This window comes from Trypanosoma cruzi, genomic scaffold (genome assembly GCF_000209065.1).
Source record: "Trypanosoma cruzi strain CL Brener 1047053517121 genomic scaffold, whole genome shotgun sequence".
In the NCBI taxonomy this organism is placed as follows: Eukaryota; Euglenozoa; class Kinetoplastea; order Trypanosomatida; family Trypanosomatidae; genus Trypanosoma; species Trypanosoma cruzi.
In genome coordinates, this window is record NW_001849309.1 from 39,446 (window position 1) to 64,389 (window position 24,944).

The 24,944-nt window shown below is 50.2% G+C and overlaps 11 protein-coding genes across 11 annotated transcripts, besides 43 other annotated features; all 11 read left to right on the forward strand.

Moving 5' to 3' along the window:
• Nucleotides 1-1,005, forward strand: Tc00.1047053511439.10 (expression site-associated gene (ESAG-like) protein, putative; the record flags this gene model as incomplete). The annotated part of the gene is made up of 1 exon (XM_806348.1): nt 1-1,005. A coding segment is annotated over one exon (1,005 nt), but the record flags the coding sequence as incomplete, so codon positions are not given.
• Nucleotides 1-2,052: a sequence feature (heterozygous, non-Esmeraldo-like haplotype).
• Nucleotides 1,446-1,467: a sequence feature (AT_rich).
• Nucleotides 1,491-1,529: a sequence feature (T-rich).
• Tc00.1047053511439.20 (lipase, putative) lies at nt 1,727-2,770 on the forward strand (the record flags this gene model as incomplete). Its single annotated transcript, XM_806349.1, has 1 exon — nt 1,727-2,770. The coding sequence occupies one exon, from the start codon at nt 1,727-1,729 to the stop codon at nt 2,768-2,770; it is 1,044 nt and encodes a 347-aa protein (XP_811442.1).
• Nucleotides 2,053-2,241: a sequence feature (areas merged during assembly that could not be assigned to a particular haplotype. This can correspond to areas where the two haplotypes were merged or to regions with more than two copies in the genome that were merged during assembly.).
• Nucleotides 2,242-5,237: a sequence feature (heterozygous, Esmeraldo-like haplotype).
• On the forward strand, nt 2,970-4,022 carry Tc00.1047053511439.30 (lipase, putative; the record flags this gene model as incomplete). The annotated part of the gene is made up of 1 exon (XM_806350.1): nt 2,970-4,022. The coding sequence occupies one exon, from the start codon at nt 2,970-2,972 to the stop codon at nt 4,020-4,022; it is 1,053 nt and encodes a 350-aa protein (XP_811443.1).
• Nucleotides 4,684-6,051, forward strand: Tc00.1047053511439.40 (uncharacterized protein; the record flags this gene model as incomplete). Its single annotated transcript, XM_806351.1, has 1 exon — nt 4,684-6,051. The coding sequence occupies one exon, from the start codon at nt 4,684-4,686 to the stop codon at nt 6,049-6,051; it is 1,368 nt and encodes a 455-aa protein (XP_811444.1).
• Nucleotides 5,238-6,337: a sequence feature (areas merged during assembly that could not be assigned to a particular haplotype. This can correspond to areas where the two haplotypes were merged or to regions with more than two copies in the genome that were merged during assembly.).
• Nucleotides 6,328-6,350: a microsatellite.
• Nucleotides 6,338-6,642: a sequence feature (areas merged during assembly that could not be assigned to a particular haplotype. This can correspond to areas where the two haplotypes were merged or to regions with more than two copies in the genome that were merged during assembly.).
• Nucleotides 6,464-6,488: a microsatellite.
• Nucleotides 6,643-6,813: a sequence feature (areas merged during assembly that could not be assigned to a particular haplotype. This can correspond to areas where the two haplotypes were merged or to regions with more than two copies in the genome that were merged during assembly.).
• Nucleotides 6,653-6,694: a microsatellite.
• Nucleotides 6,755-6,782: a microsatellite.
• Nucleotides 6,808-6,843: a microsatellite.
• Nucleotides 6,814-9,983: a sequence feature (heterozygous, Esmeraldo-like haplotype).
• On the forward strand, nt 7,120-8,514 carry Tc00.1047053511439.50 (metal-ion transporter, putative; the record flags this gene model as incomplete). The annotated part of the gene is made up of 1 exon (XM_806352.1): nt 7,120-8,514. One exon carries the CDS (start codon nt 7,120-7,122, stop codon nt 8,512-8,514), a length of 1,395 nt encoding a protein of 464 aa, XP_811445.1.
• Nucleotides 8,577-8,616: a microsatellite.
• Nucleotides 8,736-8,756: a microsatellite.
• Nucleotides 8,903-8,926: a sequence feature (AT_rich).
• Nucleotides 8,994-9,027: a microsatellite.
• Nucleotides 9,083-9,138: a sequence feature (T-rich).
• Nucleotides 9,174-9,203: a microsatellite.
• On the forward strand, nt 9,230-10,489 carry Tc00.1047053511439.60 (hypothetical protein, conserved; the record flags this gene model as incomplete). The annotated part of the gene is made up of 1 exon (XM_806353.1): nt 9,230-10,489. The coding sequence occupies one exon, from the start codon at nt 9,230-9,232 to the stop codon at nt 10,487-10,489; it is 1,260 nt and encodes a 419-aa protein (XP_811446.1).
• Nucleotides 9,869-9,918: a sequence feature (GA-rich).
• Nucleotides 9,984-9,992: a sequence feature (haploid, Esmeraldo-like haplotype).
• Nucleotides 9,993-10,528: a sequence feature (areas merged during assembly that could not be assigned to a particular haplotype. This can correspond to areas where the two haplotypes were merged or to regions with more than two copies in the genome that were merged during assembly.).
• Nucleotides 10,529-16,608: a sequence feature (haploid, Esmeraldo-like haplotype).
• Nucleotides 10,862-12,238, forward strand: Tc00.1047053511439.70 (hypothetical protein, conserved; the record flags this gene model as incomplete). The annotated part of the gene is made up of 1 exon (XM_806354.1): nt 10,862-12,238. The coding sequence occupies one exon, from the start codon at nt 10,862-10,864 to the stop codon at nt 12,236-12,238; it is 1,377 nt and encodes a 458-aa protein (XP_811447.1).
• Nucleotides 12,304-12,332: a sequence feature (AT_rich).
• Nucleotides 12,407-12,427: a sequence feature (AT_rich).
• Nucleotides 13,003-13,022: a microsatellite.
• On the forward strand, nt 13,151-17,500 carry Tc00.1047053511439.80 (hypothetical protein, conserved; the record flags this gene model as incomplete). The annotated part of the gene is made up of 1 exon (XM_806355.1): nt 13,151-17,500. One exon carries the CDS (start codon nt 13,151-13,153, stop codon nt 17,498-17,500), a length of 4,350 nt encoding a protein of 1,449 aa, XP_811448.1.
• Nucleotides 14,366-14,433: a microsatellite.
• Nucleotides 16,609-22,070: a sequence feature (heterozygous, Esmeraldo-like haplotype).
• Nucleotides 17,790-17,818: a microsatellite.
• Nucleotides 18,282-18,319: a microsatellite.
• Tc00.1047053511439.90 (hypothetical protein, conserved) lies at nt 18,410-19,072 on the forward strand (the record flags this gene model as incomplete). Its single annotated transcript, XM_806356.1, has 1 exon — nt 18,410-19,072. The coding sequence occupies one exon, from the start codon at nt 18,410-18,412 to the stop codon at nt 19,070-19,072; it is 663 nt and encodes a 220-aa protein (XP_811449.1).
• Nucleotides 19,855-19,893: a microsatellite.
• Nucleotides 20,037-20,058: a microsatellite.
• Nucleotides 20,157-20,214: a sequence feature (T-rich).
• Nucleotides 20,311-20,424: a sequence feature (T-rich).
• Nucleotides 20,524-20,545: a microsatellite.
• On the forward strand, nt 20,548-21,639 carry Tc00.1047053511439.100 (P-nitrophenylphosphatase, putative; the record flags this gene model as incomplete). Its single annotated transcript, XM_806357.1, has 1 exon — nt 20,548-21,639. One exon carries the CDS (start codon nt 20,548-20,550, stop codon nt 21,637-21,639), a length of 1,092 nt encoding a protein of 363 aa, XP_811450.1.
• Nucleotides 21,664-21,685: a microsatellite.
• Nucleotides 21,806-21,855: a sequence feature (T-rich).
• Nucleotides 21,869-21,900: a microsatellite.
• Nucleotides 22,071-23,403: a sequence feature (areas merged during assembly that could not be assigned to a particular haplotype. This can correspond to areas where the two haplotypes were merged or to regions with more than two copies in the genome that were merged during assembly.).
• Nucleotides 22,455-22,496: a microsatellite.
• Nucleotides 22,672-22,750: a sequence feature (T-rich).
• Nucleotides 22,796-24,637, forward strand: Tc00.1047053511439.120 (aminopeptidase, putative; the record flags this gene model as incomplete). Its single annotated transcript, XM_806358.1, has 1 exon — nt 22,796-24,637. The coding sequence occupies one exon, from the start codon at nt 22,796-22,798 to the stop codon at nt 24,635-24,637; it is 1,842 nt and encodes a 613-aa protein (XP_811451.1).
• Nucleotides 23,404-24,944: a sequence feature (heterozygous, Esmeraldo-like haplotype).

Sequence of the window (24,944 nt, forward strand, 5' to 3'; positions counted from 1 at the left end):
CGGGAGCCAAGGGTTGCGCTTATTGTTGTTCAGACGGGCTACTCTCCCGGCTGGTGCAGGATGCAGGTGAGCTCCATTCTTTCCCGCGTGTCTGTAACAACGATTGGCATGGGGGCGAATTACACACACACATCCCGCCCGTCGTTGCTGCTGGACTGCATAGCTGACGAGGGCCTGCGCGATGAGGACGTGGTGGTGGTGTTCGATGGTGGCGACACGATGTTCACCGGACCCCTTGGGATAAAGCAGGCCGTGGAGGACTTTGTGGCAACAACAGCGCCCACCGCAGACGCCTTCAACGCCACGGCGGTGCATCGAGGTGAGGCAGCAGCCCCCTTGTTGTTTGAGAGTGACCCAGTCTGTTATGCGCCACAGATGGAACTCATGGTCCCATGGGGGCCTTCCGACACATACGAGAAATGCGGTTGGTACTACGAACGTGTATGGGAGGCCGCCAAGTCCTCTGCGGATCAGCGCATGGTGCGTTTTCTGGCGTCGGAGTACCGATTCCTTGCTGGTGGAGGAATGGTGGGGCGTGTGTGGGCATTTCGAGAGGCGTACAAAGCATATGCGAGCCTTTTGGCGACGAGTGATAAATGGTGGTGTGACCAGAGCATCTGGTCGCTGTTGCATGTGTGGAGCGTGACCCGGGACACGAATGTGACTGCCGATTTCCGCATACGATATGGTCTTCTGAGTCTTGACTACAACAACTCCTTCTTTCTCACACCGCGTTTCGGGGCCTTTGGGTCCCCGGCGTTGTACCACTTTCCCGGGCCCCCTTACTTGTGGGACAAAATGCCTACACTGCTGAACCGCACAACGTGGGTGGACTGGCTGCGTTATTCCCCTGACGTCATGAATGAGACCAGGGATTTTGTGCAGAATGCCACTGTGAAAATATACGACGCCGATCGGAAGGCAAAAACGATTCCCTTTCCTGAAGTCTGCTCGTTGAACGACGTTCTTAATCCTGAATGGTTGGTCCTTCCGCTGCGTAAATAATTTTTGCAGTGGCGATGCCTGGTGTGGTCCGCACAATAACACTGTGTGCGCGATGTACCTTGACGTATTGAACAGCTTGTGGAAGGATTGCGTCCGATGGTGCAACCCTTTCTATTATCCCCTATTAAAATGGAAACCTGTAATTCTTTTCTTTTTCTCTTTTTGTTTTATCTCCGGGGGATTGCGGATGCGTCGTGGTTGAGCCGCGTTGGAGGGTCAGACAATTCTCATTTTTTACCCCACCCACTCCCTCGGGCCCGCCTTGCTGCGGGGTCGTGGGCCATTGGGGGAAGGGCTTGAAAGGGACGCTCATTCGCAAGCCGCCCGGAAACCACTTCATATGTATGCACCGGGTTTGTCTCAGACAACCAGACCGTTGTTTCGCTGTTTTTTTCTCTCAAATTCGGGCAGCGTTTTGGCTTTTTGAAATTTTTCCAATGTTTTTTTTTTTAATTATTATTTGACTCTTAACAACTGAAAGCCGATTTTTCTTGTTTTGTTTTGTTTGGTTTGGTTTTTCTTTGGCTTAGAAAAACATTTTGGACTTCTTGGAATGTCATGAGACTCATATTCCGTTATTTTTTCCTTTTCTCCCCGCTGCTGCTGCTGCTGTGCCTTCCCACGTCCTCCCTGCCCACCAGCCCATCACCCCCCACCCTCTTCTCTGCCCTCCGACTGCTCCACTAGTCTCCAAGGCATTTCACAGGCAACAACCGAGGCAATGCGCCGCCGCACCATGACTGTCGTGCTCGTCCTCCTCATCCTTCTCTGCGGGGAGGATGTCCGCTCCGACTACTCGGTGCAGTTGGCAACGACGGCACTGTACTATGCGAAGACAGCGTACTGCAAGGCCGAAGCCATTTCCAACTGGACTTGTGCCTCCTGCGCCAGGAACCCGGGATTGCAAAAGGTGCGTGTATTTACGAATGCCACGCACAGCACGCAGGCGTTTGTGGGCGTCAACGAGAGCATGATTGTGGTAAGTTTTCGCGGGACAAGGGATATTAATAACTGGATAAACAATCTGGATTACATTCGTGTTGCGTACATACAGGATGGCTGCGTTGGGTGTCTTGTTCACACCGGCTTCGATTGCGAATTGAATTCATTGTGGGCGGAGATGTGGGGGTACCTACAGGAACTTGTTGCGGAGAAAGGAATCGAGGGAATTCTCATCACTGGACACAGCCTTGGCGGCGCCATGGCTACAATCGCCGCTGCCAATTTGATGTCGCAGAATTCCTTGTTTCCCAGTGCAGTGAAGGTTTTGCTGTACACGTTTGGGCAGCCGCGCGTGGGAAACGAGGCATTCGCCAACTGGCTTCTTGCATCGTTTTGCCGCGGCGGCCATGAGTTGTACCGCGTGACGCACAAGCGGGATGTTGTGCCCCACCTTCCCCCCATGTTTGTTGGGTATTTACACGTTCCCCATGAAGTATGGTACGACAATGACGGGGACACGGTGCACAAGAACTGCACTGATATCTTTGGCACACCGTGTTCTGCTTTGACCGCCAATGAGGACCCCAATTGCAGTGGCAGCATCTATCCCACTTCCATTGAGGACCACCTGAAGTATCTGGGTGTGTGTACAGCCTGTTCATGCGATCCTGGGGAGGCAATCAGCGACGAGGAGCTTCGCCTCCCACCGGAACTTGAACGGATTGTTGCAATGGACTACATTTATCAGCAATCGAGACACATGAGGCGTTTTCCGTCTTCCCCACGTTTTACAAAGAGCCTTGAGGCCCGCAGAAGAAAATAAGTATTTGCCAGTTATTAGTGTTGTGAATTGTTTTTGAATAGTTTTATAGGGTTTTTTTGTTCAAAAGCTTGTTTTATGTAAATGTAGAGCGACGGCTTGGTGTTTTTTGTGGAATGCCGTTTTTGGGCAGGGAATCCACACGCGTGGTGTCTGCTGCCTTCAAAAATGTAAGTGGTTTGGTGCGTTACGCACAGCCCCGATGAATGGCACGCTGACAGAAGCGAACATCCCCCGCTGCTGCTGCTGTGCCTTCCCACGTCCTCCCTGCCCACCAGCCCATCACCCCCCACCCTCTTCTCTCCCCTCCGACTGCTCCACTAGTCTCCAAGGCATTTCACAGGCAACAACCGAGGCAATGCGCCGCCGCACCATGACTGTCGTGGTCGTCCTCCTCATCCTTCTCTGCGGGGAGGATGTCCGCGCCGACTACTCGGTGCAGTTGGCAACGACGGCACTGTACTATGCGAAGGCAGCGTACTGCAAGGCCGAAGCCATTCCCAGCTGGACTTGTGCCTCCTGCGCCAGGAACCCGGGATTGCAAAAGGTGCGTGTATTTACGAATGCCGCGCACAGCACGCAGGCGTTTGTGGGCGTCAACGAGAGCATGATTGTGGTAAGTTTTCGCGGGACAGTGGATATTAATAACTGGCTACACAATCTGGATTATATTCGTGTTGCGTACATACAGGATGGCTGCGTTGGGTGTCTTGTTCACACCGGCTTCGATTGCGAATTGAAGTCATTGTGGGCGGAGATGTGGGGGTACCTACAGGAACTTGTTGCGGAGAAAGGAATCGAGAGAATTCTCGTCACTGGACACAGCCTTGGCGGCGCCATGGCCAATATCGCTGCTGCCAATTTGATGTCGCAGAATTCCTTGTTTCCCAGTGCAGTGAAGGTTTTGCTGTACACGTTTGGGCAGCCGCGCGTGGGAAACGAGGCATTCGCCAACTGGCTTCTTGCATCGTTTTGCCGCGGCGGCCATGAGTTGTACCGCGTGACGCACAAGCGGGATGTTGTGCCCCACCTTCCCCCCATGTTCGTTGGGTATTTACACGTTCCCCATGAAGTATGGTACGACAATGACGGGGACACGGTGCACAAGAACTGCACTGATACCTTTGGCACACCGTGTTCTGCTTTGACCGCCAATGAGGACCCCAATTGCAGTGGCAGCATCTATCCCACTTCCATTGAGGACCACCTGAAGTACCTGGGTGTGTGTAAAGGCTGCTTTTTTTTTTTTCAGTAAGTCGTTTTTGGGGTTTTTCAAGGAGTGTCTTGGGGTTACGGAGTGTCACAACTAATGTTTATTTTTGTGAGCTGTGCTCCCTACTTTTTTTTTTTTTGAGTGGGTGAAACTCTTTGGCTTTGGAGAGGGAGGCATTACTTTGATATTGCAAGACCCTTAGTGAATGCAAAGGTTTGCTTGTCCGTAATACGCGGTGCTGTTTATTTTCGTTTTTGTATGTGCCCTCATGCATCTTGGCCTCCCTTTAGTGGTTGTGTTGTTGTCGCCATAATCTTTTTGGTTTTGGATTATTTTATTTATTTATCACCCCTTTTTTGTTGTTTTTTCGACCGGGTGTTGTGCGTTTCTTATCGTCTTGAGTGCCGTTGTGTTTTTTGGTGGTGCTGGGGAGAGGGCGGGGAGGGAAGTGTGTTGATTATGAGTGGTGGATTTATGCGGCGGCGGTGTCTCGCGCGGCGTGTGTGTTGGAATGACGGGCGGTCGTTGTGGTTACTTCTTGCGTTGTTGTGGCTGTGGCGTCTGCTGATGAAGTTATTCTATTTTTCTTTTCTTGTACATATATATTTTTGGCCTGTACGTGTGAAATAGAGGGCCGCCGGAGAGCTTGCATACGTAAGGTTAACCCCCCTTGTTTGTTTGGAAAGCCACGAACACTTCCATCATGCTGTTTTCATGCGTGGAGAAGCAGGGCAAGTACCGCGACTTGTGGACGCTGCGCCGCATCGCATTTGACACGGAGACGGGCATGTTGTACTGCACCGCCAGGGAAAAGGATTTTCGTGTGATGTGGAAGCACCAGGTGAGGGTGGTTCGCATCATCGCAAAGCCCAGTGTTGTGGATATTGACTACAAGGCGGCGAATTTTGACGTGCGTGAACTCTTCTCCTTCAAAGTGGAGGGGAGCTTCCGCCACATTGACGCCTCGCTGCTCTCGCGCCTGGAGCAGCCCTCGGACAAGCACGCCGTTGTTCGTCCCCTTCCGAAGCGTTCCGACTCTGCTGGGAAGAGTGTGGGTGATGTGGGAAAAGGAAACATGCTTGCGTGGTACATGCGCACGGACAACGAGAACGATTTCATGAAAATCTACACCACCATTCGTGACGTGCTGATTCGTGATGGGATGCGGCCTCCCCAGTTCTGGGGTCTTCCAAAGATGGACCCGCGTATTGAAGTGCCGCTGGCGGAGCCGCCGTTGTACTTGTGGTGCCGCTTCCGTACTGTGAAGCGGACCGTTTTCTACGCGTGTGTGCATGGCCACATGGCAATAAGAGATGCTGACCTGTCGCTCCCGGGGCGCTCAGTGACCCTGTGCGACGAGCCGTTGTACCTGACGCTCTTTGACAACTCCGTGATGGTGTTCAATGAGGAGCGGCGTCTTGTGACTGGCATTCCCGCCGTTCACATCAAATCACTGCACTACTCGACAATGGAAGTGGATGCCTCCAAGAAGGACCCGAAGAATGAGAAGTGCCGCTGCTTCTTGTCGTTCCGCTCAAACAGTGAGGAATATCCGGACATTCTGTTTGTGCCGACCCTCGAGCGATTTGCCGATGCGAACGAGGAGAACGTTCCTGCCGCGCAGGTTAACCGCGTGCAAACGGCTCTCTCCATGCTGGTACTTATGAGGCAGCAGACTCCTCGGATGGCTGACCAATCGGAGACCCCGCCAACGGAGCTGACAGATGTCTCGAAACTCACGGCCGGCCTCGAGGATGGTGTGGAGTCCTCCGAAAATGGTCTGCTCGACGTTTACGCAAGAGAAGAAAATGCAAGAAATCTGCTCCGCCTGCCAGTGAGGTTTAAGTTGGAGAACAAGGACATGGGAGACAAGCTCCTTGGAAAGCTGCCAGTACCCCACCGCCTCAGCGAACTCGCATCACAACTGGGCATCAAGCCCAAGAAGGCCCTCACGAATTACCCGATCCGCTACGAGTACCTCTCCCCGGGAGCCACCGTGGCGGACCCGACGTGCCAAAGAAAAAAAAGCAACCCCTTGCGCGACCTCTTGCTTATTGGCGGCAAGTACTGAGCGTATATATATATATAGAGAGAGGGAGAGGAGGAAATAGGGGAACAGTAGTGAAAGGAAAGAAATTGAGGGGGAGAATAAAAAGCATTTGGGAAATATTATGCAGCGGCGCAAATACGCATTTATGTTGATTAAAGGAATGAAAGGAGAACAAAAAGATGTGGTTTTTAGTATGAACGAGGAAGGTAGCATTGTGCTCCACCTCAACGGGACAAAGTGATTTTCGCCCCGTTTTTATTATTTTTTGGCTTTTAAAAAGAAAAAACATCGTCATTGTTTTTTTTTTTTTTTTTTTTTTTGTTAATTGGGCAGCTTTCTGTGGATCCAAATATATATGTTTTTCTTTTCATAGCTTGTGCAAACACAAGGCAATTTTATTGATTTTGGTTCCATTGCCTTTTAATGGATTTTATGTTGTTGTTGTTGTTGTTGTTGTTTTGGTTTTTATTTCTGAAGAGGAATACCTGGAAGATGGCAGCCATGTGCATCAAGATTGTTTCATGCAGAGAGAGAGAGAGAGAAAGAAAGGGCCCATGTAGAGGAATGTTGTGCAATTCTCTTACAATATTATTTATGGCCGTTGTCACTGTCCGCCCGATGATTATTTTTATTTTTATTTTTTTTTTTTTTTTGATTGTTATTTGACGTGTTGTTTTACTTCCATTCATGTATTGCTGTTTTGTTGGGTGAAGGCAGAAGAACGAAAAGAAGAAGAAAAAAAAAAAAAAAAAGGGAAAGTTGAGTGCGTACTAAATATTTTTTTTTTATTTTTTTTTATTTTTTTTTCCTTTTGGTATTTGTCTTTTTCTTATTTGTGTGCGTGTGTGTGTGTGCCAGAACGACAGCCGTACATAACTTTCTGCCCTTTTTTTTTTTTTTTTTAGATTTGCCGTTGTGCGTGTCTAACGACGAGAACAGATACGGGTAGGGATAAGCAAGCGGGTGGTGACAGGTAGTAATAGGACGCTGTGGGGGGTGGGGTGGGTGTGTATATATTCTTTTTTTGCAGGCGGGCGAGGGCAACTGGGAAGTACTCGTGGAAAAGAAGGAACTACAGGGAAGGTGTCGATGCAAAGTGAGGTCGAGTTACTGCTGCGTTCTGGCGGTGCGGCACAGGTGGACTACGACACCACCGGGCTGCGGCCCCAAGGTCTGCGTCCGACGCCGGTCGAACGCGCCGCCATTGAGAAGGTTCTTAGCGCCACAGAAGAGCGGCGAAAACGTGAGTCTAAATTTTTGTACGGCGCTCTTATCTTTTGTTTTGTGTTTATGGTTGTGGAATTTGCCTGCGGCGTCTTTGCCCACTCATTGGCGCTCCTGACGGATGCCTCGCATCTGCTGATTGATGTGGGGGCATACGCTTTGAGCATCATGAGCCTCAAGGCGGCATCCAGGGCTTTGTGTGGGAAGTACAACTACGGCTGGCACCGCGCGGAGGTGATTGGAACACTTGTGTCCGTCTTCTCTATCTGGGCGCTGGTAGTGTGGATCGTGATTGAGGGCATGACAAGGACCTGGAACGTCGTGTCCTGCAGCCGCATGCCGGCAGCGGTAGCCGCCATAACGCGGCAGCGTGGGGGCTCAGGCGGAGAGGTTGTGGCGGATGCCGTTCTGGCTTCCTCGAGGAGGTGCGAGGAGATCAACTCGCCCATCATGATGCTCATTGGAGTGCTGGGGATGTTGGTAAACATTGTGTGCGCGGCCATCCTTTACTGCGGTGGCTCGCACGGGCACAGCCACTTCGGGGGGCATGGGCACAGCCACAGTCACGGGGAGGCGACGAATTGTGAGAGCGATTTGGAGATTAGCATTAACGGCCACACGAACGATCATTCCGGTCATCATCATACCAATGATGATGATGGCTGTGGCCATGGAAACAGTGATGAAAAGGAGGGACATGACTACGATGACAACCATGTCGAAAAGAAGAAGAGCAAAAAGGGCTTTGCCCTTCACGCCGCGCTGCTTCATGCTTTGGGCGATTGTGTGCAGTCCGCTGGGGTAATATTTGCGGGTGTGTTCATTTACTTTGCTAATAAGCATGCCTTTGGTGTCCCTTCCCATCAGTACTCTATTTACAACATTGCAGATCCACTTTGTTCGTTGTTTTTTGCTGTTGTTACACTCAACATGACAAGGCCACTTCTCGGTGATCTTTTTGGTATTCTCATGGAGAGCACACCGCCAGGTATTGATTACCTTGCCCTTAACCAAGCTCTACTGAGCATTGAGGGTGTCGTCAGTGTACATGATCTCCATATATGGTCTCTGTCTTCGGACTATGTCGCACTTTCCGTCCATCTTGTTGCAGACGACGCCGCAAAGGCATTGCGTAAGGCGCAGTATGTATGTGAGGTCCTTTTTGGAATTAGACATACAACCATTCAGGTGGATGCGGTGGCAAATGGGGCGGATTTGTGCCAGGGATCGTGCGCGAGCCCAAACTGCGGGAAGGAATAACAGACGATAACTTAGAAACACGTCCGATTAACATTTTAACATGCACGAAGCATTGAATACACAAAAAGGAAAAAAAAAAAAGAAAAAAAGAAAAAAAAAGAAGGGAGGGGGGGGGGGGGGGAGGGTTGGAAGGGTTCATATTACGCAGTTTTTTATTAAATGAATTCTATTCTTAGCCTATGTTTTATCATGAAATATGTTTTATGCATCTTTCTTTTTTTTCTCTCTCTCTCTCTCTCTCTATATATATATATATATATGTGTGTGTTTGTGTTTGTTTTTTTCTTGTGCGTTTGTGAAGTGTCACGTAAATGTTGTACTCAACGCAAATTTGTGCGAAGAATTAAATAATTTACGCGACCACAAACAAACAAATAAACAAAAAAGGAAAAAAAATAATAATAATAATTTTGAGGTTGGCTACTGAGCGATTTATTCGACGGCCGTGAATACAACCATCTTTCTTTTTTTTTTTTTTTTGTGTGTGTATGTGTGTGTGTCTCTCTGCGTGTGCATTGAGGGAAGTTTTACCCTTTTTTTGTGTGCGATTGCGGCTTTGCCCTCATTGTTTTCTTTACTTGTTTTTTTTTTTTTTTTTTTGTTTTTTTAGTTGTTTCTTTTCTTACAATTTATAGTGCACTACGTGTGGAACATCCTCCTTTTTTTTTTTTCTTTTTTCTTTCTTTTTTGGTTCGCGGTGGGCGGCTAACGAGGGATGAATACCGCCAAACGTGCAACGACGCGCAAGGCCCAAGTCCCCTTGGAGAAGACCGTCTCTGCGGCGGAGACAAGGTGCCACAGTGCACTCCTTGTTATCGGCACGTACCACTCCGTGATGGCAGGTCTTGTGTACCGCCGAAACAAGCTTGGCATGCTTTTCTCCGTGAAACACCACGAGGGCTGCATTAACAGCGTGGCTGTGGGCGAAAGGTACATGGCCACTTCCGGCACGGACGAGCGTGTCTTCCTCTTTACGAACAAAAACCAGAAGAGCCTCACACCCACTGAACGGCTACGATTGCGGGCGGCGGGGGAGTCGTTGAGTGTGCGGCTTGCGGATCTTGGCCACATCTCGCCGCCGAGCGAGGTGCGCTGCCTTCTTTTTATTGCCAACTCACAGCAACTGCTCTGCGGCTGCACGGACGGCCAACTCCTCATGTACCGGACTCGCGACTGGTCCGTCAGCCTCTCGCTCCCACTGCACGAGAAGGGCGTTGTGGGCGTTGCGACGCACCCGGGCAGTGACGGGGTGTTGGCCGTCACGATTGGCGCGGACCGGCACGTCGCGGTTATAGACCTTGCAAGGGGCCGACTGCTCAGCAAGTGGCGCTACAACGCATCCCTTGAGGGAACTGAAGTGAAGAAGCGGCAGGAGGGGGAGGAGGAAGAGGAAAAGGATGACGACAAAAAAGATGGCACGCCACGCGTGAAGCGGGTCAAGTTGGAGAGGCGCGACGGCCCGCATACGGTGAAGTTCTCACCGAGCGGGAGGTATTTTACTGTCATGTCGAGTCACGCCTTTGCCGTGTACGAGACGGCGACGGTGGGCGTCGTGGCAATTTATCGGGCGCCATCACCGCAGCCACGTGAGGAACTTCATGTATTTGCGTTTGTTGATGACGATGCGATGATCTTTGGGAATGAGTCCGGCGAGTTATTGGTCTGCCGTGGGCCGTGGAAATCGAGGGAGACACAGCCAGGAGAATGCACATTATATCCAGTTGCCACACATGTTCCATCAGAGTCCGAGCAGCATGCCGATGAGAAGAAAAAGTTACTGCGGCATCCGACGCGCCACACGACACGTTTGAAGGCCCTCTACTGTGTGGAGCGCACTGTGTTCTCCCTAGACGCAACAGGTACTGTGATCGCATGGCTTGTAGAGGAAGTTGCAGATGCCGTGATGACGCTGAAATTTAATTGCAGCGCAAATTGTCAGGGACGTGTCACGACGATGGACGTGTTATTATTATAATTGGCGTGTCCTCTGTCTTTCCATGTGCATCTGCAAAGGAATATATTTGTATATGTCCCTGTGTGACTGGACATTTCTAGATATGACGGTTTTGAATTTAACATTTTTGTTGATTGACGTGTAAGGAGACATAAATAATGTGGAAAGGAAAGAAATCGAATAAAGAGGAGGGAGTAGATAGGCACAAGCTTAGATTGTATATGTTTATCTCTGTGTGTTTGCGTGTGTCTTTTGGTTTCTACTTGCACAGAGACTTTTTTTCCTTATTTTTTTTTTTTTTCATCCCTTGTAGGTGCTTGAGAGAGTTGCACAACAATTTTGCATACATATATATACACAGAGGAATTATTCTGAGTGTCCGTGGGGGAGGCAATGAGCCAAGGGACGCATCTGCATATTTCCACACACCCGCTCTTTAAAGGGCTTGGGGACAGGCAGACAAGTCTGCTGCCCGGGCAGGTGCGCACTCCAAACCTCCCTGCATACTCGCCCATCACCGACTGGGCCGCAACCAGCACGGTGTGGGACGAGGAGGAAGAGACCGGCACAAGGGGGAAAGTAGCCGTGAGTCGCGAAGACAGCCAATGCCCGCCGTCCATCACGACACCACTGCAGATGTACCAAAAGGGCGAAGTGTGGAGTTCAGAGGGCGGTCTTAACAGAGGAGCCTCATGCAGCTTCGTGGATGTTCCTCAGCAGCTCTCTAACACGGCGGCAAAAGCAGGCAACGCGAGCAACAGTACGTTCCTTTTACCGGCCGCGACGACAAAAAAGGGGGCTGGAGTGCGACTAACGCCAGCCAATACGACATCTGAGAACAAGACATCCGCCGTGAGTGAGGCTTCTTTGATGACATCGGGGGGTACATTGAATCGTCAGGAAAAAGTGGAAGAGGGGGAGAGAATGGTGGTGAGAGAGGGGGCGGTGGTAGAAGGTGCTGCACCCGCATCCTCGTTAAATCCATCTCCCCCGCCGGCCGAATCGACGTACACGGCAAGCCGCATCAAATATTGTCCCACACCCTCACGTCTCGTCTCCAGCCTAGAGGATGTTGCGGCGAGTGTGATTGCAGCAGCAGGGCTGCCCATGTCAATTGTCTCCTTGGTGGATTATATCATGAAGGGCCAATTACAACTGCCGCAGCCGTTTGAAGGAGGCAACGAGGGTGGGATGAATCATTCGTGCACGCAGATTCACCTGCCACCACACGGTTGCTCATGGGAACACCCGAGCCAATTCAACGGCGGCGTGTCGTTTGTGGCTGATGGTCAACGACAGCTGCCGCCGTCGATGATACCTCCTCGGGCTGTGCAGCAATCCGCTCTCTTTGCCTCTATTGCGCCCTCCGTCCGAGCCGTCCCTAACGTCGTTCCAGCAAAGAGGAAGAGCCAAAGTGAGTCTCTGAGCGATCTGCTGTACTTCCATGCGAACTTTTTTCCACCACCTCCTCCACCGCGCGTCCCAAAGCAAACTCGCCGCAGCCGTGCGGAGCTTTGGTATCATTTCGCCTCCAAGTGGGATATTACACACCGCCTGCCGCCACCACCCCGCACCCCGCTGCCCGAGATGGAGCTGGAGCAGCGGGAAAATTTATTGAGACTCAGCCGCACCCCTTACCATGGTGACACATGGCTGAAGGTATGTGAGCGCTGGTTTGAGGTGACCAAACAACAATTCGATTATCCTCCTGCAAACACAGCGGTTCCTATTCCGCGAATTTTTGTGCTGAGTCAAGTTGTCGCATCTTGACCCCATGAGTCTGTTGTCTGCATGAGGAGCCATGACACCGCTGGTGCGGGCTAACAAATAACTCCTAATAAAAAAAAATAAAAAGAAATTAAATGGAATAGTTCCTCGGGACAAATTCCAAGGAAACGAAGGGACACACACACACACAAACGCACAGAGGGGGAGGGGAAAAAAAATAATAATAATAAAGATGGAAAAAGAGAGGAAAACTGGTAAGGAATTGCGTGTAGAAAACTAAATATATTTATGTCCGCATGCAAGGATAGGGAGAGGAAAAGAGGGAGAAGAACGTGCGAAGTTAAATGAACTTCTTTTTTTTGTGTGTTTATTTGTTGTTTTTTATTTTTCTTGCCTGCCTGCCTTTTGATGGGCCTATTTATTTCTGGTGGTAAGATTAGAGCGTTCGTTGTTGTTGTTGTTGTTATTTTGTGAGAGAGTGTGCATGTGCGTGCATGTGTGTGTGTCTTGCCACATGTATTGATGTTGTCGTTGGGAATGGGACAAGATGAGAGCCTCTCTTTTATCGAAATCGAACGAGAAAGACAATCCATTTGGGTTGTGTTAACTGTTTTTCTTTTTTTTTTTTTATGGTGTTATTTCTTAATCCTCCGCATTTGACCTCCATTTCCCACGCAGTGCCACAACAAACAATTGGTGCATTTACCACCACCACCCCCACGCCTGTGGAGATGTCATGTTTTTACATTTACCACTGCTGCACACTTGTGCGTTTCTTTAAGCTTGCGCTCCATCTTTTTTTCTTTTTTGTTTGTTTGTTTGTTTGCTCCTTTGATGGACGCATTTGTTCCACAACAGGAGAGGATACATATATATATATATACGTGAAGCCTTATTGAGAGAGAGGTACGAGTCGACTGGGGAAGAGAGAAGGGACGGGAACGGGAGAAAAGGATGGATTTATTTCTTACATCAGCGAGGGAGGCGGACGATATGAAGTTGGTGAATTTTGTTGCCATGCATGATGCCATTGCCGCAGCACGCACTTCGGAAGAAGGGAGGGAGTTGCTCGCTGCACTGATGGATGCCTACTACGCCGCTGACCGCCTCCATGCGGTGTACCAGCCAGCACTCATGAAGGCCATTGGGTGTTGTCTCCGTCATGCGGGGCCGTCCTCAAGTGATAACGACGGCATGAACCGCTGGCAACTTACGGCGGACGATTACATTCTTCTTGCCTTGTTTTTCAACGAGTTGTCAACGGTAGACGACACCAAACTCTTTTGTATCTTTACTGAAGCCGTCACGCTATTCTTTCAGCAGACCGTCCCCATTGTGTACGGTGCTGTTGGTTACGATTTGTCGGTTGATGCGTCAACGGTGGAGTCGCTCTGCAGTGAACTGCAGACGTTGCGAGTCATGATGGCCAAACGTCTTGCGACCCTTCCCGCCGATTCGTCTACGTGTGAAGGCAGTATAGGTATGCAGTTGGGTATTATCGACTGTCTGCGTACATTGCTATTATCACTCATGCAGGCAGCAGCAACGCGAGCCGATACAAAAGACACGGTGACGGAAGCGCCTGGGAAAGAAGGAGAAGATGTGAATTTGGCGGTGCGGCAGGCGGTGGAGGGCATTCTGTCACCACTGAGAACGGCGGTGGATGCGGTTCGGTCATCTGCCACTGGGGGGAGTAGCGAGAAAGCTTCCGCGTCCATACGTCCGCATGCAGGGACGACGGTCTCTCCGCTCGTGTTGACGAGCGCGTTGCGCGTGCTGGAGGAAATTTTGTGGCGCTGCGCATGCCACGTGACGCCTCACGATGTTCTTGAGAAAAAATTCGCAGAAACACCGCTTATTGCTGCAGCGCGCCTTGCAGTGACGCGTGTTCTTGGCGCCCTCCAGCAATATTTGGTGCTGCAGCAGCAGCATTCGATGGAATCTGCGGCCGGTTCTATCGAGAAAAGCTCTCTCGCGGTTGATGTGTTGCGCACGGCGGGGGTTCAATGGGCAGTGCGGCGCCTGCTGTCGGTGGTGCGGCTACACCTACATTTGTTTCCATCGATGGGGAACGCGGTTGTGGCGGCTCTTAACGCGTTTGGCGGGAGTATGGAAATGGAGGATCCATTTCAACTTATGCGCATGCGGCGTGAGTGTGAAACTGCACTGAACGATGAAAATAACAATGATGCTACTAACAATAATAACGGTAGTGGTAGTACTAATACTAGTATTAAGGACGCGGCCTGGAGGAAAGCGTGGGAGGTGGCGGCGATGTCATCATCTTCCTCATCCGACGCCTTTTCTTTGCGTCTTAGGGAATGTGAGCAGATTTTAGAAGCGCCGCATGAGGAAACAACGGCGAACGACGGCGTCACCGCCGACCTTGGCGACCTCGACGACACGACACTCCTGCAGGGCGACGGCGGTGGTGGCGGTAGCAGAGAGGCCCTGTTGCAAAGCACCGTCGGCCCCGTGTCTGTGAATGCGCTTGTGGAAATGGTGCTTCTGAGCGTGCGTCAAATGGACATCATGACGGAGCAGGCGATCCAGGCCCTTCACACACAGGGGCTGGAGCGGATGCAGTACGAAGCGGCAAAGCGGGCGCAGCGGGAGGAGATCTTGCGACAACGTCGTATTGAGCAGCAGGGAGTGGAAGGCATTCCAGTAGGGCGGCTACTGGAGCACCTCAAGGAGAGCACGGCCCTGTACGCAAAGGGCACACATCTGCTTGAGAGCGAGTCGGCACTAGCAATGGTGCTGCGCTCGGCCTTTTTCTCACTCCTCGATGCTTACGACGCATTTTTAGAGGAGACGGAAAGTCGCGTGCTTGAGGCGCAGGCTCTCATTGCGCGAGCACTGGTGCAACTTCCGCCGTCGATGATAGATGCCGCAGTGGACGCTGTGTGTGTGCGTCTCCGCAAAGAATTTTCCCGTCGCGCTCATGACAAAAAGGCGCCTTTGCCACTTCATTCGGCGTACCAACTCGCAATGCAGGTGTTATTTACGCTCTTTTCCTTACAGGCACCTGTGCTGGAGCGGGGCACAACCGCCTTTGCGTTTTTGACTGCCACGAACTCCATGACAGAGGCGGAATTACAACTCCCGGGCTCTTCCATGAAGTTGCGGTCTCACGCTGCCTTTACGATTGACACCGAGAACCCCGTGGAGTGGCTGCAATCCACGACGCATGATGCTGCTGGTGGGTTGAATAACCGCAAACGTCTGCGGGACGAGGAGACGACGGTACAGATGAAAGATGAGGAAACTGGAGAGGAAGGGGTAGAAAACGGCGTGTCGCACTTTTTTCGTGAGGATACAACGCAGTCACCGTGTATATACAGCTACTTCCTCTGTCGTGTTGTGGAGTTAGTGACGGAGGCGGAACTACCGGCACTTCTTCTTGACGTCCTGCTACAATGTCCCTGCATCACCCGCTACGTTTGGCATTACATACATAAACAGTACTGCCTCTCTACAGAAAAGTCACGTTGTCTGTTGGGCATGTGGCTTCTCAAAAGCCTTGCACTTAAGCGGACGGTGTATCGTCGCTACGCCGTGAACAGCCTTTTGCATCTGGCCGCTGCGCGCAATGAGTACCAGCGACGACTCGCCGTGACAAAGCTTGGCGAGCTTCTATCCGCTACAGGAGCGGACGGTCGCCGTGTCATTGACACGAATGCAGAGACACTGCTGGTTCGTTACGCCAAGCGGCAAATGGCAGCCATACCTGTCACGAAGCTTCCTTCCTCAACGACATTGATTGCTGCTGCAGTAAACCCTGTGGCGAAAATGGAGGGTGCAAACACGAGCCACGATGAAGGCGGCACCGCCTTCCTCCGCGATAAGGAAATGCGGAAGCTTGCAGACGCGTTGGATCGCCATCTTGGCCCTTTCCTTATGTTATGTGCACGTCAGCCCAAAGAACTCTTCCCTGCGCTGCTCGCCGTTTTCAAGGAATGTGTGGAGCGTCAAAATGAAGCCATGATGCATCTCCTTGCGGAGCATGTGGATGTGCGCCGTATGTGTCAACGTCTATTCCGGGTGGATGCGATGTCGTTTATGTCCAACGTGATGCCGTACCTTCGCCGGCACAGTAGCGATGCCACTGTGCTGGTACAGAAGATACTGTGGGCTGTTTGTTCAGAGTTGCGGGCGATGGGACAGGCGACTGAGTCATCGGCATCACAGCTGGAGCAGACTGCCTTGGCGTTGCTGGGGCACGCACGGGTAATGTACGAGAGCAGTGAGATCCCACAAATGTACCATCCCTCTTCCTCTGCCGGTGGTGTAGGAGATGCCACGGTGCCTCTACACGATGTGCGGTTTATTTCTCCCTTTTTCAGTCTTATTAGTGCGGAGGAACTGAGGCGAACTTATCTTCGTTCATTCTTACACTTTGTGCAGCTGCAGCTTCAGTTCCAGCTTCAGCAACAGCAACAGTTGGGTTCCGATGCGGGAATGAATGCGACTGCAGAAGTAACACGAATGAATAGTGAAGAACTGGACGCATTTATTCGAGACGTTGTGAGAGAGGTTCTTGTGCGTTCGCCCGTGCACTTCTCCGATGGTATTGCTCGTGGTCTTTCACGAACAGACCTTCTTGTCTACTTGCACTCCGCCTCACACGAGTCACATGCTGCGGATTCTCAAGTGGCGGCGGGCAAAAATTCAACGTTGTCTGCAAGCGCGGGACGAGAAGAATTACGCGGTATTTTGGGTGCCGGCTTTTCTTCCACGGCAGCTACAGAGGAGGCTGCAGGACCGAAGCCAATAGCAGAATATCTTACCATTAGTCCGCTCACAACGAAAAGGGTCATTGCCGTGCTCTTGAAACTTACACGAACCTTTGATGGCACCACGACAGAGTTTTTGTACGGACCCGAGGAAATTAAGAGCGCGGTGCGTCAAGTGATGCAACAGCTTGGCGGTGGTGGTGGCAGTGGCAGCGGCAGCAGCGGTATTATTAGCAATGTGTCGTCTGTTCCCCCGCAGCTGATGGTAACTTTGATCCTTGCTTGCAAAATCCACGCCCAACGGCCACACGCGGACCTTGTTCGCTTTGTCCATCATGTGGTGCTTTTGCCGCTTGCGAAGGATGCCACGTGGGAGAAGGACACGAAGCTCTGGCGTGGTGTCTTGTTGTTTGCGGAGGAGCACTACCGGGAGTGCAGCAGCTTTCTTGTTAACTTGCCGGAGAAGGTGCTCATTCAGGCATTGCGCAGCCAACCCCAGCTTCGCGAGTACTTCAGGGAGGAGCATGGCAATAACGCCGCCTTTGGCCACATTCTGGGAAGTTTGTAAAGGAGGCTAACACGAAGAGGCGGTGGGGGACAACCGGACGGAAAAGAAACTTAAACAATTTGCGGCGTGCTGTGGGTTGAATGACGCCCAGAGGGAAATGAGAGAGGAAATGAGAGGAAATCATCGGACCTGAGAAAAAGTAAACCCCACGGACACAAAAGAGAATATATATATAGCAGCTGAAGGTCTAAAAAGGCGAAAAAAACTTAATTCTTTTTTAATATTGTTGCTTGCACATTAATTCTTCACGCATGACATTTAGCCTTTTATTCATGCTTGCTTTTTTTGTTTGTTGTTGTTGTTGTTGTTGTTGTTGTTTGGAGGTTTATTTTTCACGTTTTCGTTCCTTCCCTCTTTTCTTTCCTTTTCTTTTTCTCTCCGCATGGCGAGAGGTTTAATTGACCCGTGGGAGTTGTTATGATGAAGAGAGAGGAGGGAAAGTTGGGCGTCTGTTGCAGAAGAGGAGAACACATGACTACGGGATAAAAAAAAAGGGGGCATTGAATATTCTACGTGCTTGAAAGAGTCGGGGAGGGCAGGGGGGGAAATTGGGAGAAATGAAGTGCGTGTCTGCAGGATGGTGAGAAGAATAGAAGAAAGGGAGAGAAATGGAGTTTGAGAGGGGGGTTTTTGGCCACCGGTTGTGGGTGGAGTGAAAGGCCTGCTGCTTTTTGTGCCCATTGATTTTGTGGTTGTGTCTACCTTTTATATACTTATATATATTTTTTTCTTTTTCTTTTTCCACGCCCTTCTCTGGTGGCTGGTGTTGTCAACACGCAACTGTATGTGTGTATGTGTGTATGTGTGTGTCTGTTGTGTCGGTCATTCAGGCTGTGCCCGACGGCAAGGAAGAAAAGAGAAAAGTGGCAGTGGGGCGTGTATCTTCCTTTCCTCCACGGTTTGTAGGGAATGAACTTGCCTCCTAGCGACCCTCCCTCGGAAAATACAGAAAGAGGTAGCGACACAGCAATGGCCATTGTGCTTGGTAGCATTTTTGTCGTTGCTGTACTCTTCATGATTTTATGCATCGTATGGAGCGTCTTTTGGAGGAGACGCAGGATGGCGGCCATAGAGTCCAGAAGAAGACGGCATTATCCCGAAGTGGAGGCGGTGCCACAAAACGTCACCGGCGGGGATGTGGAAGGGGCGCTGCTGGTCGGAGAGGACAACCGCAGTATTCTTGAAAACGCGAGTGTCGTTTTGACGCGTGTGCGCTCGTTGTCGCCGTCTTTAAGCCTCCTTTCGGCCACGAAAGAGGGGGATTCGGGGGAGTTGACAGTTGATGCCGTCGCCCTCCGTGGCGAGAGCGACGAAGTGCGAGTTCCGCAGAGTGGTGAGGGAGGCGCGAATTTGCTCCCGCAGCCCAGTCAACCGCGTACGTTTCGCCTGCCGAAGGAAATTTACGACACCTCAACCAATTCGGTGCGGAAGCTTTACGTGCGGCGACCATCGGCGGCCGTCTACGGCTCGTCCGTTTATATCAGCAAGAACAATTCCGTGGAACCGACATCAAATTACTGTGGAAGACCCCAAGAATTGGCAGTGAGCGAGGAGGAGGGAAAAAAGGAATGAAACGCACTTCCTTTAATTCTCATATCGGGGCCTTCCTTTTTTTTTCTGGGGGGGAGGTAATGATGGGGCCGTGCACATCTTTGCAGGCGATGGTGGTGGCGCTGCCATTTACAGACAGTGCGGGAATGAGATCTACCATGCCTCTGTATGGCGCTGGTAAAAAAAAGGGGGGAGTGGAGGGGGAGAAAAAGAAAACGGTCTTTGCTTTTACTACGAACCTCCGAGGATGTATGAATGACAAAGAGCCACATTGCTTTTCTTATACCAGAGACCAGAGGGAATGTGTGTGCGCGTTTGTAGGTGTTTTTGTGGAGTGTGATTTAATAAATTTTTTTTGTTGATAAAGTTATATCAAGTTTAGCTTTTTATTTAGTTTGACTTTCCTTGTTTGCCTAAAAGGGATGTAAGATGTCATGTTCGATCGCTCCTGGGAGAAATGGAGATCTGTGAGCGTCGTCAATGATGTGGGGACTCCTGGTCAATGCACGCACCTTCTCCGTGGGCCAGTTGTTCTTGAGAGCACGACAGGAGGGGAGGGGTATGTGTGTGTTTGTGACGATGTCTTTGGCAAAAATCCTATTGCTATTCTCTCTCTTTCTCTCTCTGTGTGTGTGCGTGTGTATTCTGTGTCTCTTTACGTCTCTTCTTTTATTTCCGCCCGCCCCTTTTTGCTCCTTCCGAGACTGACGGTGAGCAGGCGGCTTTTGAAATGTTTTTAACGGTTTTTTACTGAAGAGGCCTTTGCTTTTTTTTTTTTTTTGTGTTTGTTTGTATATTGAGACTTCTCTTTCTTTTTTTTTTTTTTCTTTTTTTTTTTTTTTAACCGCCACTGCGCGCACCTCAGCATGGGGAGGGGGGAAAGAAGCGGCGTGGTGGCAGTACCGCCCTCCACCCCTCTCCCACATATACACCGAGTGGAATATGTTTTTGTTTGTTTGTTTGGAAGCACGGGACGAGAGCGACGAAAAAAAAAAAAAAAAAAAAAAGAGGTGCTGCGCCTCCACTTTGTGTGTGGGTGCACCTCTCCGCGATGGAGACGCGAATAGGCATTTCTCCCCATTCCTGCGATGTAAGCGGCGTAGTGTTTGTTTTTTTTTTTGTTTTATTATTATTATTATTTATTCTCCTTTTTTTTTTTTTTTGGATGTTTTACTTCTGATTGATGTCGTAACGTTGTTGTGATTTTGTTTTCATTCTTTTTTTTTTTACTCGCCGTCATCGAATTTTTCTTTTCTGAGTTTATTTCTCCTTTTTTTTTTTGTTTATTTGATTGTTTTTTTTGTTGATTGATCTTTTTTTTTTGCTTTTTTCCTTCTTTTCCTTTTTTTTTTTTTTTGTTTGTTTGTTTATTTGTGTGCGTTTCCTGCCGGTGATGGTGTTTTTTCTCATGTCTGTGGGCATCGCAGCGGAGATCTGAAGGAATAAACAAAAGGGAGTGTTTGTGTGTTTGTGAGGAGGAGGAGGAGGAGGAGGGGATGAGCACTCGGACAATTCTCACGGCGGGGGAGGCGGCGGAGCTTTTGGCTTCTGTACGGTACGTTCTTCTTGACGTGGACGGTGTGTTGTGGGCCGGGAAGCATGTGTTGCCCAATATTCCAGAGACACTGTCGTACCTTCGCTCACGTGAGAAGCAAATTCGTTTTCTTACGAATAACGCCAGCATTTCTCGTGCTGGTCTGGCGCGGGAGTTTCAGCGGCGAGGCATTCAAGGGGTACGGGAGGGCGAGGTGTACAACAGCGGCTTTGCGGCGGCGCTGCGGCTTCAAAGTTTGTTCACTGCAGAGAAGAGCACAGGGTCGGACAGGCCACTGGTGGAGAGGAATATATTTGTTATCGGTGAGGAGGGGCTTCACGAGGAGATGCGGTGTGTATTGGCACCTGGATACATTGCCTACGGGATGGAGCTGCATGACGCGGAAAAGTGTGGCGGCTACGACGCACACGTTGTGGCGTCTGCGTGGAAGCAACGCGTCCTTCCAGCGCCACTCCAATCGTCCGCCACTTCCTGTGGGATAGCAGCAACGGGCCATGCAGCGGGCGGTATCTCAATTTCTGATTTATCGCCTGCTGCGGTGGTGGTGGGGCTTGATATGCATTTTAATATGCTCAAGCTCGCGTACGCTTCCCTCTGTTTACAGGAGCGGCCTGCAGCGCAGCCAGCGGGCACGTCGTCATCTACACCCACGTACTTTATTGCCACAAACGAGGATCCTCAAATACCAGTTGGTGAAGACTCCCTGCTACTCCCGGGTGCTGGTGGGATGGTCAGCGCCCTGCGTACTGTTTCTGGGCGTTCTCCTGACTTTGTATGCGGCAAACCGCATGTGGACATGGCGAAGGTTCTCTTTGAGGCTGAGGGAATCACGGATCCCCAGCAGTGCCTGATGGTGGGGGACAGGCTGACAACGGATATCGCGTTTGGAAATGCCGCTGGATGTAAGACGATGCTTGTGCTGAGTGGAGCAGAGAAGATGGACCGCGTCAGGCAGGCGGAACGGGATGGTCACGTGTCCCTTTTACCAGACTTTATAGCACCGTCTCTCGCCATCTTTTTACCACCCGCATAGGCGTAGAAATGATACGAATTTTACTTTTTTTTTTTTTTTTTTTTTTCGTCTTAAACGGAATAAAGTAAAGGCGTTGGATTTCGCATGTATAACCGTAAGCGTGTGTGTCTTTCTGTTTCCTTCACTGCTGCTCATGTTGAGAAAACACTCACACTCTTTCGACTCACTTTTTTTTCTTTTTCTCTCTCTCTCTTATATTTTATTTACTTTCCTTTTGGATGGTGCGTAGATACATACATACATACATACATACATGTATACTGCATTCAGGAGGGGTGTTTGTGGGGTGACTGACCGTCAGTCCGCAGTGCAAGCAGGAGGGAAAAGGTGAATCGTGTCGGGGGGGAGGGGAGGGGATGAGGGATTTGTGTTGGACTTCTGTTCTTCGTAGTGTCTTGATGCCTTATGTGATGGAGTGACGCGTTAATCTTCATGCTGACGACGGCCATCGCAACGCGGGGCACACTTTTTTTTTTTTATATTCTCGTCACACTGTGACCGGGTTGTTGTGCAGGCGGTTGCGGCGAGGCTCCTCCTGCCGTGTGGCAGCGCTCTTTTCCACCACTGCCAACAGCCGCACGCACACGCGCTGATTTTTACACGACGGCTTCAATTTTTCAGCATGGCACTTGTGACACTGGCATTTCTTTTACCCTCGTGTTACTGGCACAATTATTTTTTTTTTGTATGTGTGTGTTTGTGTCTGGGAGGTGAGTACTGTGGCATCCGCACGAGAGGGCGAGTGACGTCTTTTCCATTTATTCACTTCAATCACCCCATGCGTTTGGGTGCGACGATGAAACTACTGGGAGGACTTTCTCTTTTATTTATTTATTTATTTTTTTTTTTTTTTTTTTGCGTGCAACTGGAGGGGCCTATGTGGTGCTTGTGGCGTAAACCGTCGTTTCTGCATACGACGTGGCTGCTGATTACTTTGAGACCCTCATTGCAGTGGAGACGATGTGTGGGGATGGCCACGCACCTCCCACAGTATACATGCATGCACATTAATGTATAACGATTGACTGTGGTTTTTATTGAATCTTACTTCCTTCTTTTCTCCTTTTATATTATATATTTTATTTTATTATTATTTTTTTTTTCTTTTTTTGCGTGGCTGTTGGTGTGTGGGTCATATCCGTAGCCGTGAGCCTCCATGCAATATTGGCACCCAACGCACTGCACCCTGCAGCTGAATTTTGTGCAGTCCGCTTCTCAGCGTGATGACGGCCGCGCCCTTTTGTTGGCGGGTGATGTATACAGTGGAAGATCTACTATTCGATATGTGCGTCGTTTATTTTCCTCCGCGACAACGCACGAGGAGTTTCCTGCACTTCGGGTGGAAAATAAAGACGGACTACACTTTCATGCCATTACGGCCTCCACGCACGCATTTCCAAAGGCCAGGCCTCTCGTTCTGCACTCCATTAAAGTGCATCAGCAGTACAACGATGCGGAAACCTTAAAGGTGCTGAAAGTTGTGGAGAGTGACTTTGATAAGGACGACAACGGTGGGGCGGAAAGCGGTGAGCAACACAGCGTCACATCAAAGGGGGGGAATCCACGCGGAAAGAAGACGAAGAGCAAAGTTCACGATGCCAATGACACCGAGCGCCAAGGGACTCATGATTCGCACGATAAGCAGCAAGGTCGTTCAGATCCGGGGTCGAAACATGTCTTCTTTGAGGGAGCTGAACGCATGCCTGCCGGCTCCATCGTCACGTTGGAGATTGCCTTTACCGGTAGCATCCAGGGGTGGGATCAAGGAGGCATTTACGTGAATGACAACCCGGAAATTGTGAAGACGGCGGCGGCAAATTACGGTGTGCTCCTTACCCACTTTGAAGTCGCCTTGGCCCGTCTTGCCTTTCCATGCCCGGACGATTCTCAGTGCTACCGCCTCATCTGGCATCTGCAGTCACTGCAATTGCCCTCAAGCTACAGTGTGGTGGTGAGTAACACCGCAAAGCTGTCAGAGAAGGCGATGGGTCAGAAGGGGACGCAACACACCTTTTCTTCTGTGGGTCCTTTACCCGCCTACGTGTTGGCCTTTGCCGCCTTTAGTAGTTCCGTGCAAGTGGTGGAGGAAACTCTTTTTCTCCGTGGGCCGTTCACGCCCGGTGCGGAAGGCCGAAACTCGAGCCACAACACTGTAGAAAAAATGGTACCGTTGCGAGTTTTGGCAGCCACATTGAGTGGGGTGACATTGGATACACTCAGGCAAATTGCCGACACCGTTCGGGAGGCTGTAAACCTCTTAGAAGATTTTTTTGCCTCACCCCTTCCTTTGCAGCAGATGCCCTTTTCAAATGAGTTTGAGTGGCAGGAGGATGTCCTTACGATTGTTGTCGCTCCTACGATGCCGTACATATCAGGCATGGAGCATCACTGCTGCATTTTTCTCAATGAGGCCATTTACCGATCCTTTTCCCGCAATGGCACTGTGAGAGGGACAGTCCGGCGTCCCATGACGGAGGCAAACGGAACACATGAGGTCAGTAGAGTGATGCTTATTGTGCATGAACTTGCACACCACTGGGTGGGGAATACTCTTGGTATGCCTTTTGTGCTGAAGGAAGGTATTTGTCTTTTGCTGGAGCAGTGTTTTGGTGACGTCATTGTCGGGAAACCAATGCGGAGTATAAAACCTTCGGGTGACAACATGATGTCTGAGACCGTCGTACCGTCTCGCGGGGTAGTGTCGAGGATAAAGACGGTGTCAACACCGCCAGTGGTTGTGGTGGACACAGAGAAGGGCAAGGAGTTTACGGAGTACTCGTACCAGAAAGCACTAAACACACTGCGTGATGTGGTGAGTGGCATGGGGTTTAACGACTTTAAGGAACGCATGCGACGCATCTACCAAACAGAGGTGATGGGATGCAAAGAAAACATCGGCATGATGGACGGAATGAATTGTGGGGATTTAGTCCTAGTGCCGTACATCACCACGAAACAATTTTTAAAATATATGGAGGCATCGCATGTAACTGTCTGAGTAGGTGCACAGAAAACAGGTTGTTGGGAAATAATACTTGTTTACCGGAGCGGAGATGAGGCGGAAAAGGGGGAACAAGAAATCTCACTTGTTTCTGCTGTACAATGTCCTTTGGCAGTCCTATAAGTTTCTCTGCTTCCCTTCCCTATGGTTGCGACATGACGTGACCGATTAGATGGTGGAGAAGATTATAATATTCATGCCAGCCTCATTATACACACCGAGAAAGGCAGTGGTATAATATAAACGTCTTGTGCCTTAAGTATTTGATGGACTTCTTATATTTTATTTTATTTTTGCTTATCCC